The sequence below is a fragment of the Callorhinchus milii genome, unplaced genomic scaffold (assembly GCF_018977255.1).
Source record: "Callorhinchus milii isolate IMCB2004 unplaced genomic scaffold, IMCB_Cmil_1.0 Scaffold27, whole genome shotgun sequence".
Classification (NCBI taxonomy): domain Eukaryota; kingdom Metazoa; phylum Chordata; class Chondrichthyes; order Chimaeriformes; family Callorhinchidae; genus Callorhinchus; species Callorhinchus milii.
Window position 1 is genome coordinate 3,498,072 of NW_024704768.1, and position 14,975 is coordinate 3,513,046.

The 14,975-nt window shown below is 48.6% G+C and overlaps 1 protein-coding gene across 2 annotated transcripts in view; it reads right to left on the minus strand.

Annotated features, from left to right (window-relative positions):
- LOC103189268 (disco-interacting protein 2 homolog B) overlaps window positions 1-12,825 on the minus strand; it is a 49,631-nt gene extending 36,806 nt beyond the window's left edge. For both annotated transcript variants that reach the window (XM_007909615.2, XM_007909614.2), the window contains exon 1: window positions 12,662-12,825. In XM_007909615.2, the coding sequence (XP_007907806.1) occupies window positions 12,662-12,746 (85 nt within the window). In that variant the 5' untranslated portion in view covers window positions 12,747-12,825. The remainder of the gene's footprint in view (window positions 1-12,661) is intronic.
- Window positions 12,826-14,975: the final 2,150 nt, after the last annotated feature.

Sequence of the window (14,975 nt, forward strand, 5' to 3'; positions counted from 1 at the left end):
TTTTGGAGGGATTATTATTAGTACACATGTTTATGTGGTGAATCTATCTGGTTCATCACATAAACCCATCCCCAATAGGAGCGGTGTCCTGAAATCAAGCCCCCGGCTCTCAATGAGAGAGACAAAAATCCTCCCCTAAAGCAAACAATCGCTCCTCTGAACAATAATAATAATAATCCTTGCATTTGATAGAGCGTCATCACTTCGTTGCGACGTCTCAAAAGGGCTTCACAGAATATATTCAAAGTGGAGTGACTGTATTTTGTGGACGAACTGCGACCGCCAGTTGTGCACATAATGACCCGAGGCACACAACATCCAAATGTCTCACTGCACTAGTAATTGCTGTCCAATTGCAGCCCCAATTTAGCTTAGAAACTCAGCGCAGAGTTAAAGGAGATGGAACCGGGGGTCCTCTGGTCTGTGTGGCTCAGTTCCAGCGGTGCCCTCTCCCCACCTTCCATTATTTTCCCACTTAACCGTGCCCTCCGCAGCGTGCACAATCTAGTGGTAACTGAGAACTCAACCGTGGACCAGACCCTTTCTCTCCTGCTTAACATTCACCTCCATTATCCTCCTAACCTTGAACGCTGTTCCGTTCAGTTAGCTTGAACTGACCCTAACCCGGTGGTGTAAATCTCTCAATCATTCCCACTTTTCATTCCTCCCATCCTGTTTAAATATTTCAGGCTTCCTTATTTGTGGAGTCCCGTAGAGTAGTGGTTAGTGCGTTCGCCTCGCAAGCGAGAGGACCCGGGTTTGATTCTGTGCAGGTCAGAGCGAAACCCGAGGCACGTTTCCCTGCTCCACACGCCTGTTTACCAGCAGTAAGCAGGAACCCAGTTGTTAGTGGATTGGTGGATCGCTTTCTGGGGATAATCCCTCAAAAAAATTTGGTCGCTCAATCCATGGCTGCTTGTGCTACAACGAACACAATTGGCTGCCGCGTTTTGCCCACAAAATACAGTCAATTCACTTCACAATGTATTCTGTGAAGCTCTGAGATGCCATCGAAGACGTTATATCAAATGCAAGGATTATTATGGAGTGACTCTTCACCCCTCGCCCACAACTGTTGGATTTCCAACCCTCAGGATTCCCACACCGGCCAGACCACAGACACAGTGTCTCAGCTCAGCGACGTTCCCAATAAGTGCTCCCAAAAAACAGAAGACGACTTGGGAACTCGGGTCAAACAAAGTTTCCCACGTTCAGACAGAATCTTCCTCCCAGCATCACTCGCAGAAAAAAATAGCCACTACACAATTTGACATTTGCATCGCGCCCTTCACATCGCAAAGCACTCGTCAGCTATTACCAGTGAATCACATTTGAAGTGCTTTATCAAAGGCAAGTTTCGTATGATAAATGAGCTTTAATATCCTCAAGGGTATAATTTGAACTGAAAGGACAGGGTGGGGATGAGGACGACTGCTTTCAGTTTAATACTAATAATAGTATCTCCAATAATAGTTTAACACCTCCGTTTCATTCAGCAACTTTCAGTTTACTGACTGTATTTTGTAGGTATAATAATTCGCAATTCCCCTTCCATTCTCCCCCCCCGCACCATCCACACTCACACTCACGCACACGCGCGTGCGCAGGGGTCTCGGGTCAGTCATTTAACCCTATGAGAACTCAGCAGTCGAAATGCACAATTCTGCTCTATGTTTAAATCCCTCTTTAATCCGGGATCAGATTTGGAGGGCGGACTGGGACAAGGCTCAGGTCTGATCCCAGAAACACCTCCTCTCCAGCAATAAGCACTTCCACATGCGACTCAGGTTAGGTTTAACCCAATGGAGTCCTGAAGCTCGACGGTTAGTGCGCTCGCCTCGCAAGCAAGACCACCTGGGTTCGATTGCCGGGTGGGGCAAGTTTACCCATCAGTAAGTAGGAACCCGGTTGTTAGTCGATTGACGGATCACTTTCCAGGGATAATAATCCCTTCAAAATAAATAAAGAAATAATAATTTGGCCACTCACTCAATCCACGACTGTTCGGGGGACACTGCTGTGCGTCACTGTCAAGCGCTGTGGGATGCTATCCTGCGTGAGGGGCGCTGTGTAAATGTAAGTTCTTGTTAAGAAGAGGTTAGGAAATAACTATATGAAAGGCACACCATTAACAGACTGTCAATGGGAGATTTAGGAGCACACATTTAAACTGGGGAGATGGCAGAAGGAAAGGTGCGACATTCCAGCACCGCTCTGTTTTACAAAGGAAATAAACCACACTGAGGGGTGGAATGTAGAAGGGAGATCACAGATGCCCACATTTGCATCTCTCATCCCTGCACAAACCCACAGCCTCCCCCTAGAATATTCACACTGTTTCCCATTGTTTCACCCCAAGGTTTTGTGTTGGATTCCGCGGATGCCACCCACCAAATTGGACTTACGTAGTGGCTTTCATACAGGGGAGCAGCCTGAGGAGCTTCACGCGCAGAGATATCAACGGCAAGCCGTGCGCTGTTAGCTGGTCAGACTCCAGCAGTTGCCCCAAGGTGACGTGCCTCTTAAGCGCTCGGAGATGCTACTCTGGACAGATTTGTGTCAAACGTTCCAAACTCATAGGAACTTTCGGATGAGATGTTAAACCGAGCTCCCGGTGTGTGCCTGTTCAGGCGGATGTCAAAGATCGCGCGGTGCTATTCGAAACAAGGAGGGAGTTTCTCTCTCTCTCGCTCCAGCGTCCTGGCCAGCAATCCCCCAAATTTAAAATTGGTCACTCGCTCCATGGCTGTTTGTGAGGCACTGCTGTGCCAATTGGTTGCTGCGTTTCGACTATGCAGTGTCACAGTCACTACACTTTACAGTACATCCTGTGAAGCGCTTGGAGACGTCTCAAGAAATGCGATAAGGCACTATAATCAAATACAAGAATTATTATTATAACTTTGAAGCACACTCCAGGACCTCATTCTTAAATTCCTTTGCTTTTTTAAAAAAAAAATCAAACAACTAAAGATTTATTTAGGATGGGCAAAGCAGAGGCGGACTCCCTCCGTCTCTCTCTCCCCCCACCTCCCCACGACTTTTCCTGAAAGCTTGCGATCTTTCACAATGAAAAGAATTCTAAACATAAATGGATTGCTTTCTTCTTCACTGCTGCTTTTTTGCCTAATAAGGTAACAGCGTAATGCGGTCCCAGGGGGAGGGAGGGAGGGAGAGAACGGAGAGAGAGAGGCAGACCTCACCGTGTTTGTTTTACATTCAATACATTTTCCAATAGCAACGGTCTGGCAGTGTTTTTTCCGGCTCTATACCCACTGCCATCAACTGACTCCCTGGCACTTCCCCAACCCCAGCCCCATGGAGCCGGGGCATCAGTAGAGAGCTTTAAAGGGGGTGTCCCAAAATGTGTGCGGATCCTGTGTGTCTGTTAACCCGCCCGCACTCCCCATAAAAGTGTGTGGGGGGGGGGGGGGAGTGGGCTTTTAAGAACCAACTTGTAACTGCGCCCTACAAAGAGCAGCAGGACCCCAAGGCGAGGAAACCTTGGCCCCTCCACCAAAGTGTGTCTGCCTTCCACGTTCAACGACTGCAAACACACACAGTCACTGCACTTCACAGTAAATCCTATCAAGCGATTTGAGACGTCTTGACAAGGCGTCCAGTGCCTCCTAACAACGAGCTGTGTTGTGGGGGAGGGAGAGGAGCGAGGAAACAATCATATCAACACGACATGATTATAGGATATTTTCACACCTCCCGCTTGGTATGGCACACAATGGGGAGCCAGAGAGGATTACTGAAGCGAAGATATAGGGTTACACCAGTCCTGGTCTCTCATTCACAGCAAAAAGGACAGGTCTCCACATAAACCGTGCGAGGAAGGTTATTTGGAACGTTTGTGTCTGGCATTAGAAATTGATGGGCTGCAGTAGCCCCATCCCGCCCCCATCCCCAACTCCCACAGCTAATCACCCGGCGCTGACACTCGCCCTGGGAGAGAGGAGAGAGAGAGAGAGAGAGAGAATGGTTCCGTTTAGGAGAAAGCATAAAGCGACAACAGAGGAGGGAGTCAGGGAATCGGGACGTTTTGTTTTCTCATTTAAAATTGAATCCGATCTTAAACCGCTCTGAACAATACAAAGAGATTAAAATCAACAGAAACTTCTCTGCCTCGTTCCCCCCACCCCCTCACCCCACCCCCCCCCCCGGCTGAAAGTGATAGCAAAACGGCTTTAAATAAGATCCAGTCACACAGTTAGAGAAGTCGGGCTCTCACAGGGCTGGACTAAGTCCAGGCAACAGAGGCCAACACATAGGAGGCCCCTTCCTGTAAGATAAATGTCAAAGGATTCAGGAAAATGAGAATAGACCCCCTCTCCCCCTCCCCCTCAGGAACACAGGGGGAGAAGGCAAACACTGTGCTCTGGTTTCGTCTCCATATAGACCCATTCGCTCCCTCTGCTCAGCAGCTCCTCCCAATGTGAAAGGCGCTATACAAGTGTAATTTGTTGTTATCTCTGTGTGTCTTCCATCAGTCTGCCCCGCAATGCCTTTCCGTTCAATCCCCCCCACCCAGCACTGACATTACTGCAGGCCACGCTGTACAAACACGAGCAGTGAGTACACTCTGTGTGTGTGTGTGTGGGTGCGCTGGACAGTCAGGGATTTGGACCCGACCTGGGTGTTGGGACCAACGGGACAGAGAGCCACTGCGGAGAGATTGGATCGATTTCAAGCTCCTCACACTTGTTTTCAAATCCCTTCATGCACAAGCACCTCCCTACCTCTCCAACCTTCTTACTCCCCAACCCACAACCCGCTGCCTCCGCTCTACTGGCCCCAGCCTCCTGCTTGCCTCTCGTGTCCTCCGTTCCAACATCAGGGGCCGCACTTTCAGCCACTACCCCCCGAAACTCTAGAACACACTCCCTCTGTCCTTCCGCCTTGCCCCTTCCTTCTCCATCTTCAGGTCGCGCCCGGGTGAGTTGTGGTGATGGTGGTTGACTGTGGGGCATTTTCAAAACATCCCGGCTGGCCAGCTGGGACTATAGCGGTGGCTTCCAACCCTTGAACATTCCTGTGATCCAACACCCGAGAGATATTCAAATGACTGAAGAGCTGTCTTGTCAGCAGTGGATCTGTTTGAAGTGGTCACTATCGATACCCAGAGGATGAGAGCGCTGCCTGAAGGCTGACACCACCCAGCAGAGCAAACACCAGCTGGCTCTCCAGGGAGATGTATACAGCGAGCAGCTCCAAACTGTTTTGACAACACTGCCTCTGTTGCACTAATCACTGACAGAGCAACTGGTTCGGGAACTTGTTTTGAGCGCCGACTGCAACCCTTATGGGCTCGTTCAGTGGAGCATTTGCTCACAGAGGAGTCTCTGATGTCCTTCATCCACCAGATGGCAAGAGGCAACAGGAGGTCACAGCACAGTCCTCTCTCGCCCTCACAGGAATCTGTGTCAGTCTGACTCAGTTGTTGGCACTCTTGGATCTGGGTGAATTGTGGGTCGAGTGTCATCCCTTACTGGACTCGGGCCCACTGTCCGCACTCCGACTCCAGCACATGTGGAGTCCTGTAGCCTAGTGGTTTGCGCTCTCGCTCCCGGTTCCTCTTGCTCGCGAGGCTAATCAATACTCTACAGGACTCCCACCTCTCCCTGCTGAAATGCTAGGGCCGCACTCTAACCCTTTCTATGAACAGAGACTGGGAATTGTTGAGCAATTCCCGTTTCACAACAGTTTCTAGATGGGGGGGGGGGGGGGGGGGGAGTAATTTCCCAGGACCAGAGGACCAGAAGGCCTCCAGCTTGCCCAGCCTGCTCCACCAGTTTCTGCAATGAACACATCTCAATTCTCTCCGACTCACTGCTCTCCTTTCACAGAGAAACAGCCAAGAGAAACTAAACTTATCACGTCACTGAGACGTTCAAAACGCTTCACAGAAATAGGAGTAGGCTGTTCAGCCCCTCGAGCCTGTTCCGCCATTCTATAAAGATCGTGGCTGGTCTGTACCTCAAGTCCAATTATCCGCCCGTATCCCGTAATATACAGTGAAATGAATTAATTGACAGTATATTTGTCAATTTTGTCCACAGCATTCATGGATTCAGTGACCAAATTATTATTATTTTTTAAAGGGATTATTATCCCCGGAAAAGCAAGGCCACACGCGATGGTGTCTGGTGCCCTCAGATCTCATAATCTTAGTGCTCACTGGGGCAGGCTTCCTGATCACGGGGGAAATGGGAAGGAGAGAGAGAGAGAGAGAGGAGATTAAGGAGAGAAAGTTAAGGAGAGACGGATTCAAGACAGAAAGAGGAACGAGGAAGGGAATGGGAGTGAAGACCCCAACCAGAGCCCGAGCCCCTCTAAGCTCAATAACTGATCATCACTGGGCACAGCTCTGTCGCTTAATAATAATATTTCTTGCATTTGATATCGCGCTTTATCACATCGCTGAGACGTCTCAAAGCGCTTCACAGGACATACTATAAAGTGTCGTGGCTGTGTATTTTGTGAATGAAATGTGGCAGCCAATTACGCACAGCAGCGCCCCGCAAACAGTCGTGGATTGAACGACCATTTATGTGCATTTATACGTGTGCTTAACTCGCTGCTCCTGATAACTCGTCACCAATCCCCCCCCTCCCGCCCTCGGAGCGACGATAATAATAATCCTTGCATCTGATACAGTGCCTTATCATGTCGTCAAGACGCCTCAAAGTGCTTCACAAGATTCAACAACAACAAATTACGTTTGTATAGCGCCTTTCACGTTGGGAGTATATCCCATGGACTGTCTGTGCGATGCAATGGGGTAAGAGCGGGTGGAGTGGGACTAGTTGGTGGCTCTTCTAAAGAGCTGGCACAGGCACGATGGGCCGAATGGCCTCCTTCTGTGCTGTAATAATCTATGATTCTATAACCCGGTTAATTCATACCTGTGGCACTCTCACTCAGCAAAGCCCACAACAAGCTCAACTATGTCCGCCCCCACCAGGTTATTTACACGGCTGGCACCTCCCCGTTGCCATCTCCGCTCTCCCCAGGAGACGGGTTCACAGCTGCACGCAGTGATTTCCTGCTTACAAGCCAGAAATAAGCGATGACAAATCGCTGAAAAATTGCCAGAAACAATTCATCAGCAGCACATCAAAGAGAGCGAGCGAGAGAGAAATAGAGAGTAAAAGTCCCCACTACACACTCTCTCTCTCTCTCTCTCTGTCCTTAACAATCAGGGTCAGAGCCCAGGACTGTGTTGGCGAGTGTCCACACACAGCACAATGAAACACAGCTACACTTGTACTAACTGCCTAATCTCGCGGTTACAAGCCTCCCCAGTCTCACTCATGTCACACAGACTGGTGCCGAGTCCGCAACACCAGAGATTGAGAAACACCATTCCCGGCTTAATCGCTCGTCAATACGAGGGTGACTCATTGTCACTGAGGTGCTGCACCTAAACATGTAGTCCAACCCCTCTGCATTATCAACCTGACTAACAGACACGAATGTGCCCAAAGCTACTCCCACGCTGCTCTCGCTCCGTGCGTTCCCACGCATCGATCCTCTCCAGCACTTTCACAGTCTCTTGACCGAGAGGCAGGCACTGCGGATAGATTGGGTCGATTTCAAGATCCTCACGTTCGCTTTCAAGTCCCCTCACGCTCTGGCACCTCTCTACCTCTCCGATCTGCTTACTCCCCAACCCACTACCCACTGCCTCCGCTCGACTGGCTCCTGCTTGTCTCTCGTGCCCTCGTTCCACCATCCATAGCCATATTTTCAGCCACTGTGCCCCTAAACTCTGGAACACACTTCTATCTTGCCTTGCCCATCTTCAGATTGGGCCTGAAGACCTTCCTCTTCAACCGTGTCTACGGTCACCTCCCCCTCCCCTGGTTCGGCGTCGTGCTCCACCACAGTCGAGTGCTCTGGGACGTTATCCCGCATGAGGAGCGCTGTGTAAGTTCTTTCCGAGTCAGAGAAGCATTGATGAATTTGTATTGATTTTCGATGTGAAATTCTCCCAACCCGAGCCAAGCCACTAACCGAGATTGGAAGAGAGCAGATATAGCAAATCTTAACAAATCACGTCACGGAGGTCATTGATTTGAAGTGGAACCTCTGAGTCAAGGGAGAAGGAATTGATATCTGTAACCAAACACACTGCCTCAGTCCCAATACTAAAAGCGCCGACTCAGTCTGGCTCTGTGCTCCTGTCTGCCTGCACTGACAAATAAAAATAATAATAATCCTTGCATTTGATATGGCACCTAATCACATTGTTGCAGAAGGCTCAAAGCGCTTCACAGAATATACTGTGAAGCGAATTGATTGTATACTGTATTTTGTGGGAAAAACGCAGCAGCCGATTGTGCACAGCAGTGTCCCACAAACAGTCATGGATTGAGTGAACAATTTCTTTTTAAAAAAAGGGATTATTACCCCTGGAAAGCAATCCACCGATTGACTGAACCGGGTTCCTACTTACGGCCAGGTGAACAGGCATGCGTGTGGAGTTCACATTTTCAAGATGGAGGTAGGTAAATATTTGTTACGTTAAGGTATTAAGGGATATGGGGCAAGGGCGGGTAATTGGACTTGAGGTACAGATCAGCTGTGATCTTATAGAACAGCCTCGAAGGGCTGAATAGCCTATTCCTGTTTCTATGTACGTATGAGTTAGGAAACTTGTCTAAAGTTTCACCCTGCCTGGGAGTCGAACCCGGGTCCTTTCACTTGCAAGGCGAGCGCATTAACCACTGCACTACAGGACTCTACATAATAAAGATCCCATGCCACTATTTAGAGAAACAGGGAGCACAGTATCTCCCAATATCCCGGGCAGTAATCCTCCCTCACTCAAATCCACATCCATTTGGCACTCGTTTAATTCACTGTGCGTGGGCCGTTGCTGTGCGTTTTGCCTCCGTTAGTCACCGCACTTCGAAATAACTGACTCTGAAACGCTTTGATGTCTTCCAGATGCAAGTATTAGATTTACAGACAAGCCATATTGCTCATAATTAATAATAAATAATCTTTGCAATTGATACAGCATCAAAGCATCTCAATGCACCTCGCAGATAATTTGCTGTGTGTTAAATAGCTGGAGCGTTCGTCGACAGATGCACAGTCACTACATTTTACCACAAAATCCTATGAAGCGCTTCGAGGCGTTTTGATGACGGGTTAAGGCTCTATATCAAATGCAGAGTGCGGCATTTTACCATTCACTGTCCGGTGATTACAGTAACTGTATTTGCCCACAAACAGCTGTAAGAGCAATTTATCTGGAGTATTGATAGCCAGGAACAATCCTCTTTTCCAATCATGCCATGGGATTTTTAACATACAATTGAACAGGGAGGCAGGAGCTTGGTTTAACACCTTGTCTGAAGCACGGCACCACAGATAATAATGTTCCTTGCATTGGCTATAGTGCCTTATCACTGCGTGAGACAATAATAAATAACCCTTAATTTGATATAGCGTCTTATCAAGTCTTCGAGACGTCTCAAAGCGCTTCAGAGAATTTACTGTAAAGCGAATTGACTAAATATTTTGTGTCTCATGAACAGCCTTGGGATTGAGTGAACAAAGCACGATGATTATTATTATTTTTTGAAGGGATTATTACCCCCGGAAAGCGATCTGCCAATCGACTAACAACTGGTTCCTACGTACTGTTAGGTAAACAGAGGAGCGGGTGTGGAGTAAGGAAACTTTCCTAAGGTCTTGCCCGGGAATCGAACCCAGGTCCTGTCACTTGTGAGACGAGTCCTCTAACCACTGAACTACAGCCCTCAAAGATTGCACTGGAGAGTCAAGCTGGACTGTGAGCTCAAACCCTGCTCGAGTAACTTATTTCCTTCCCCTTCCCCCCTTCTCTGCTCCTCTCCCTCGAATCATTTCCTCAGTTGCACCACTTCCAACGAGAACAGAAACAACAGAGTGGCTCTCAATGTGGTGACGGAGCCATTACCCAACACCCCACCTGCGTCTGTTACAGAAACAACGAGCCTCAAATAGAAAAAACACGCAACCACAAGAGCCTGTCGCTGTGGATCGAAAAAGAGAAACGGAACGTCATTGTCAGCTTGGCTGCTCCTCCGCCAAAGCGAGTAACCGCAATCGCTGCACTGATGAGCACAAACTCGGGTTAAGTGCTGAACTGGCCCCGAGGTGACGTCCTTGGCAATGGAACGTCGGAATCGAGCCCTCTGTGGCGGTCTCTCGTCCGGTTCCTGAGACAGGAGGTGTCCGCAGTATTCCAGGGCGCTCACTGCCGATGACTGCGCAGCCCGGCCTGGCTCATCGGCGGGACCCGGAAGGGCCGACCGGTCACTGGGGGCAGGGAGTCATCCTGTTAACCCTGCGAGCCAAAGCCCTATCGGCTCGCTGGACAACCCGCAGGCGGCTGGGGGCGGGGGCGGGGGGTGGAGGCGGAGGAAAGGCACCATAAGCCTGTAGAAGCCATTCCCCTCACCCCCTAGTCTAAGAGATGGTGGTATTATTCCAGGGGGGAAGCAAATTCCCAATATTAACAAAAAGCCCATCCTACATGGGGCCGCGGTGGGGGGAGAAAGAGAGGTCAAATATCTCCATTTAAATCCCTCCTGAGCAACTGAAATGTACAATATTTACATAGAATTGGCTCAGGGATAAGGAGCAATATTCACATAGAAGCGTTTGCACATCAGCGACACGATCTCTGATCCCGGGGGGGAGTAGAGGAGGCAGCACGAAATACTGGGGAGTGAGGGAGAAGCAGCTTTCCCAGGGACGCACAGAGCGAGGCAATATATTAAAACACTCGGGGGAAGAATGCAGGGAAAGCACCGGCAGCAAAACAGACAGACAGACAGACAGACAACTACTCGTGTTTCTATTCTGCCCCCAAAGTCAGACATTTTGCAACAGGATTCAAAGCTGAACTATTTTCCCTCCTGTGTTGGGCTGAAGGGAGACATGAAGACGGGAGTGGTTTGCTTCGGGGTGGGTTGCGCTGTTGGACGGGGTGGGGGCGCGAGGGAGAAGGAGACGGGGGNAGGTGTTGTGGATAAGAATAGGTATTGGGGATTTAAACCACTCCAGTGCAGATTTAACAATCTGCGTTTCACCCACAAAACACACAGTCAATCCACCTCACACTGTACACTGTATCCTGTGAAGCACTTTGAATCTCGACAACATGATAAGGCGCTATATCAAATGGAAGGATTATTATTAGTAGTGTTATTAATAATAAAAAGGTTTTAAAAATAGAATTACAATTTTTTTTACGCACACACACAGATATATATATATGTGGGATTGCAATTGCAATGAAAACAGAACTATATTTTCTCTCCCTCCCACACAAAAAAGAATAAAATAGTACAATCAGAATGTAAAGAAAACGCAAGAGAGAGAGAGAGAGAGAGAGAGAGAAAATAAAGAAAAATATGCAATCTCTGGGAATCGCCCCCGTAGCCGAAACCGTGCAAATGTGATGGGGAAAAATAAGGGAGTTTTGCAATTTAAAATTTAACAAAAGAGAAAAGGCAGAGAGACATTTGCCATTATTTTTTTACATCCTTTTTATTTGAATTTTTTTGTTGTTGTTGGATAGGAGGAAGAAATGGTTCTGTTTTCACTTCCACACACATATATATATATATATATATATATATATTCTACATGTCATCATAAATTCAAAAATGTCATGAAAATCTGTTGTCTTTGTGCTAATAACCGACATACCCTCTAATGGCTCCAGTTCCACTTATTAATTCATTAATAACAACACTAATAAATTCAAAAATAGCAAAGAAAGTAATAAAAATAGATTTTTTTTTAAAAAAAGCTGCTGATTTCGGTGCTAATGACTGACTCGCTCTCCTCACTCATTTATTTATTAATCAATGAGTTCATTCAATGTTAATACATTCAAAAAAGGGCAAAGGAAATAATTTTAAAAATAGATGGGAAAGTGATGTGTGTTTTTTGGGGGAAACGGGACTTCACTAAATGGTCAATAATTATGATTTTAAAACTGCAAAAAAAATCAATATAAATAGATGGGAAAAAAACGCCTTTTTGCTGCTTAAGTTAATAATTATAAACACGAACAATAACTAACGATAACTATAAACATGAACAACAATAATAAACACATGAATTGTAACTCATACAATTATAAACATTAATAATAACCATAAACAACGATAATAATTATTATAAACATTAATAATAACTATAAACAACAACAATAATAATTATAAACATTAATAATAACTATAAACAACAATAATAATTATAAACATTAATAATAACTATAAACAACAATAATAATTATAAACATTAATAACTATAAACAACAACAATAATAATTATAAACATTAATAACTATAAACAACAACAATAATAATTATAAACATTAATAATAACTATAAACAACAACAACAATAATTATTATTATAAACATTAATAATAACTATAAACAATAATAACTATAAACAATAATAACTATAAACAATAATAACTATGAACAATAATAACTATAAACCGGTGTTGATGATGAATTTTAGAACATATAAAACAGATGGAATAAAGGCTGTGATTGATTTTTTTTTGTGCGTTAACGACTGAGTGACACCGACAGTGACACCGACACCGACAGTGACACCGACAGTGACCGACTTACCCTCCGAGAGCTCGAGCTCGAGCTCCGCGAGATGGTCCCTCACCTCCCGGGGAAGGGCGCACATCTCAAGGCCGCGATCCGCCATCTCTGCCGCGGCTTCTCCACTCCCGCGGGCCCCGGGGAGGCGCTCTCTCTCTCTCTCTCCCCCTCTCCCTCTCTCTCTCTCCCTCTCTCTCCCTCTCCCTCTCTCCCCCTCTCTCCTAACCCCAGTCCCTCTCCTTCCTCCCTTCCCTCCTTCTGCACTCCCTCCCGCCCTCTCCGGCAAAGAAGTCAACCAGAAACTCCGCGCCGCCCTCTCGCCATGTTAGACACCGCCTGTCATGTGATGAATCGGTGAGACACAGAGAGAGAGGGAGAGAGAGAGAGAGAGAGAGTCGCCACAGCGCCTCCTGCAGGTCAGGGATAGTACTGACACTCACACTCACACACACACACACAGCGCCTCCTGCAGGTCAGGGATAGTACTGACACACTCACACACACACACACAGCGCCTCCTGCAGGTCAGGGATAGTACTGACACACTCACACACACACACACACAGCGCCTCCTGCAGGTCAGGGATAGTACTGACACACACACACTCACACACACACACACACACAGCGCCTCCTGCAGGTCAGGGATAGTACTGACACTCACTCACTCACACACACACACACACAGCGCCTCCTGCAGGTCAGGGATAGTACTGACACACACACACTCACACACACACACAGCGCCTCCTGCAGGTCAGGGATAGTACTGACACTCACTCACACACACACAACGCCTCCTGCAGGTCAGGGATAGTACTGACACACACACTCACACACACACAGCGCCTCCTGCAGGTCAGGGATAGTACTGACACACTCACACACACACACACACACACACAGCGCCTCCTGCAGGTCCGGGATAGTACTGACACACACACTCACACACACACAGCGCCTCCTGCAGGTCAGGGATAGGCGCTGACACTCACACTCACACAGCGCCTCCTGCAGCCCAGGGGTAGCACTGACACACACACACACAGAGAAAGAGACAAGATCGCCTTCAATAACCCCCACTGTGTAAAGCTCTGACACAGACACACAACACCTCCTACACTGTATAAAGCTCTGACACACACAGCACCTGCTACTGGCCCCGGAATAGAGCAACACTGATTGATTGAGACTAGAAACAGCACCTCCTACAACCCCACTATATAAAGCTCTGAGATACACCCACATACACAGCACCTCCTGTAGGCCAGGATTGCAGCACCCATTGACTGTGCCTGGTACCCCACCCCCCCAATCTGTCTGTAGCGGTTGGGAGGTTTGGTGGTTCAACGTTGAAACGAATAGGTTGGTCAGTGTGAATCATTAAGAACGCTAATGGGGCACCTGCGGCGTCGACAGGGTTGGGGGCCACGGTGGCGAGAGCCGAGCCGGGCCTGAGCCCCGCACGCTCTCTGCAAGGCGGCGAGTCAGCAGTCGCCTTTGATGCGGCGCCTTATGGTATCGCGTCGGCGCGATGTCTCCGAGGGCTTCAACGGCAGAGAACCCCAAAGTGTGGCGACCGTGTATTCCGTGGGCGAAACCTCGGCCGCCCATCCCGGGCAGCGGGTGCGTTTCTCCCCACAAACAGTTGCGGGCTGAGTGACCAGATTATTATTACTACTATTATTACTGTTGTTGTTTTGGAGGGACTATTAGCCACGGAGACGCGATCCGCCAACCGACCAACAAGCGGGTTCCGACTCACTGCTGAGGCCTGCGCGCGTGGGGTAAGGAAACTTGCCTCAGGTGAGCGCGCTGACCTACAGGCATGAATAAGGCTCAAGCTTATTATCGATTACTATCGATTACATATCGCTTTACTATTGGTAATGACTTAGCAACACCCAATGGGCCAATGGCGGCGGATCCTGGGCACCGGCCAAGTGCCCTCTTTCCCATCGAGCCCCGCGCGGTTGCTAGGCAGCTCCCGGCCCCCCCCCGTGCCCTCCTTCCCGGCCAGCCCCGCGCGGTTGCTAGGCAGATTCTGGCCGAGCGCCCTCTTTCCCGTCGAGCCCCGCGCGGTTGCTAGGCAGCTCGTGCGGGAGGGCGGAGTGGAGGAGGAGGGAGGGAGGGAGGGAGGGAAGCAGGGGGGCGGCGTTGCCAAGGTGCCGGGGTCACAGGTCAGGCTCCGGGTCTTAAAGCGTCGCCGCCAAAGTCCAGGCCCGGCCCCGCGCCTCGCGTTCGCCCCCCGAGCCCCAGCGCCAGCTTCAACCCCAGCCCCTCAAGCCCCCCCAGCCCCCAGCCACGGCCCATGAGTGCCGAGCAGAGCGGCGGA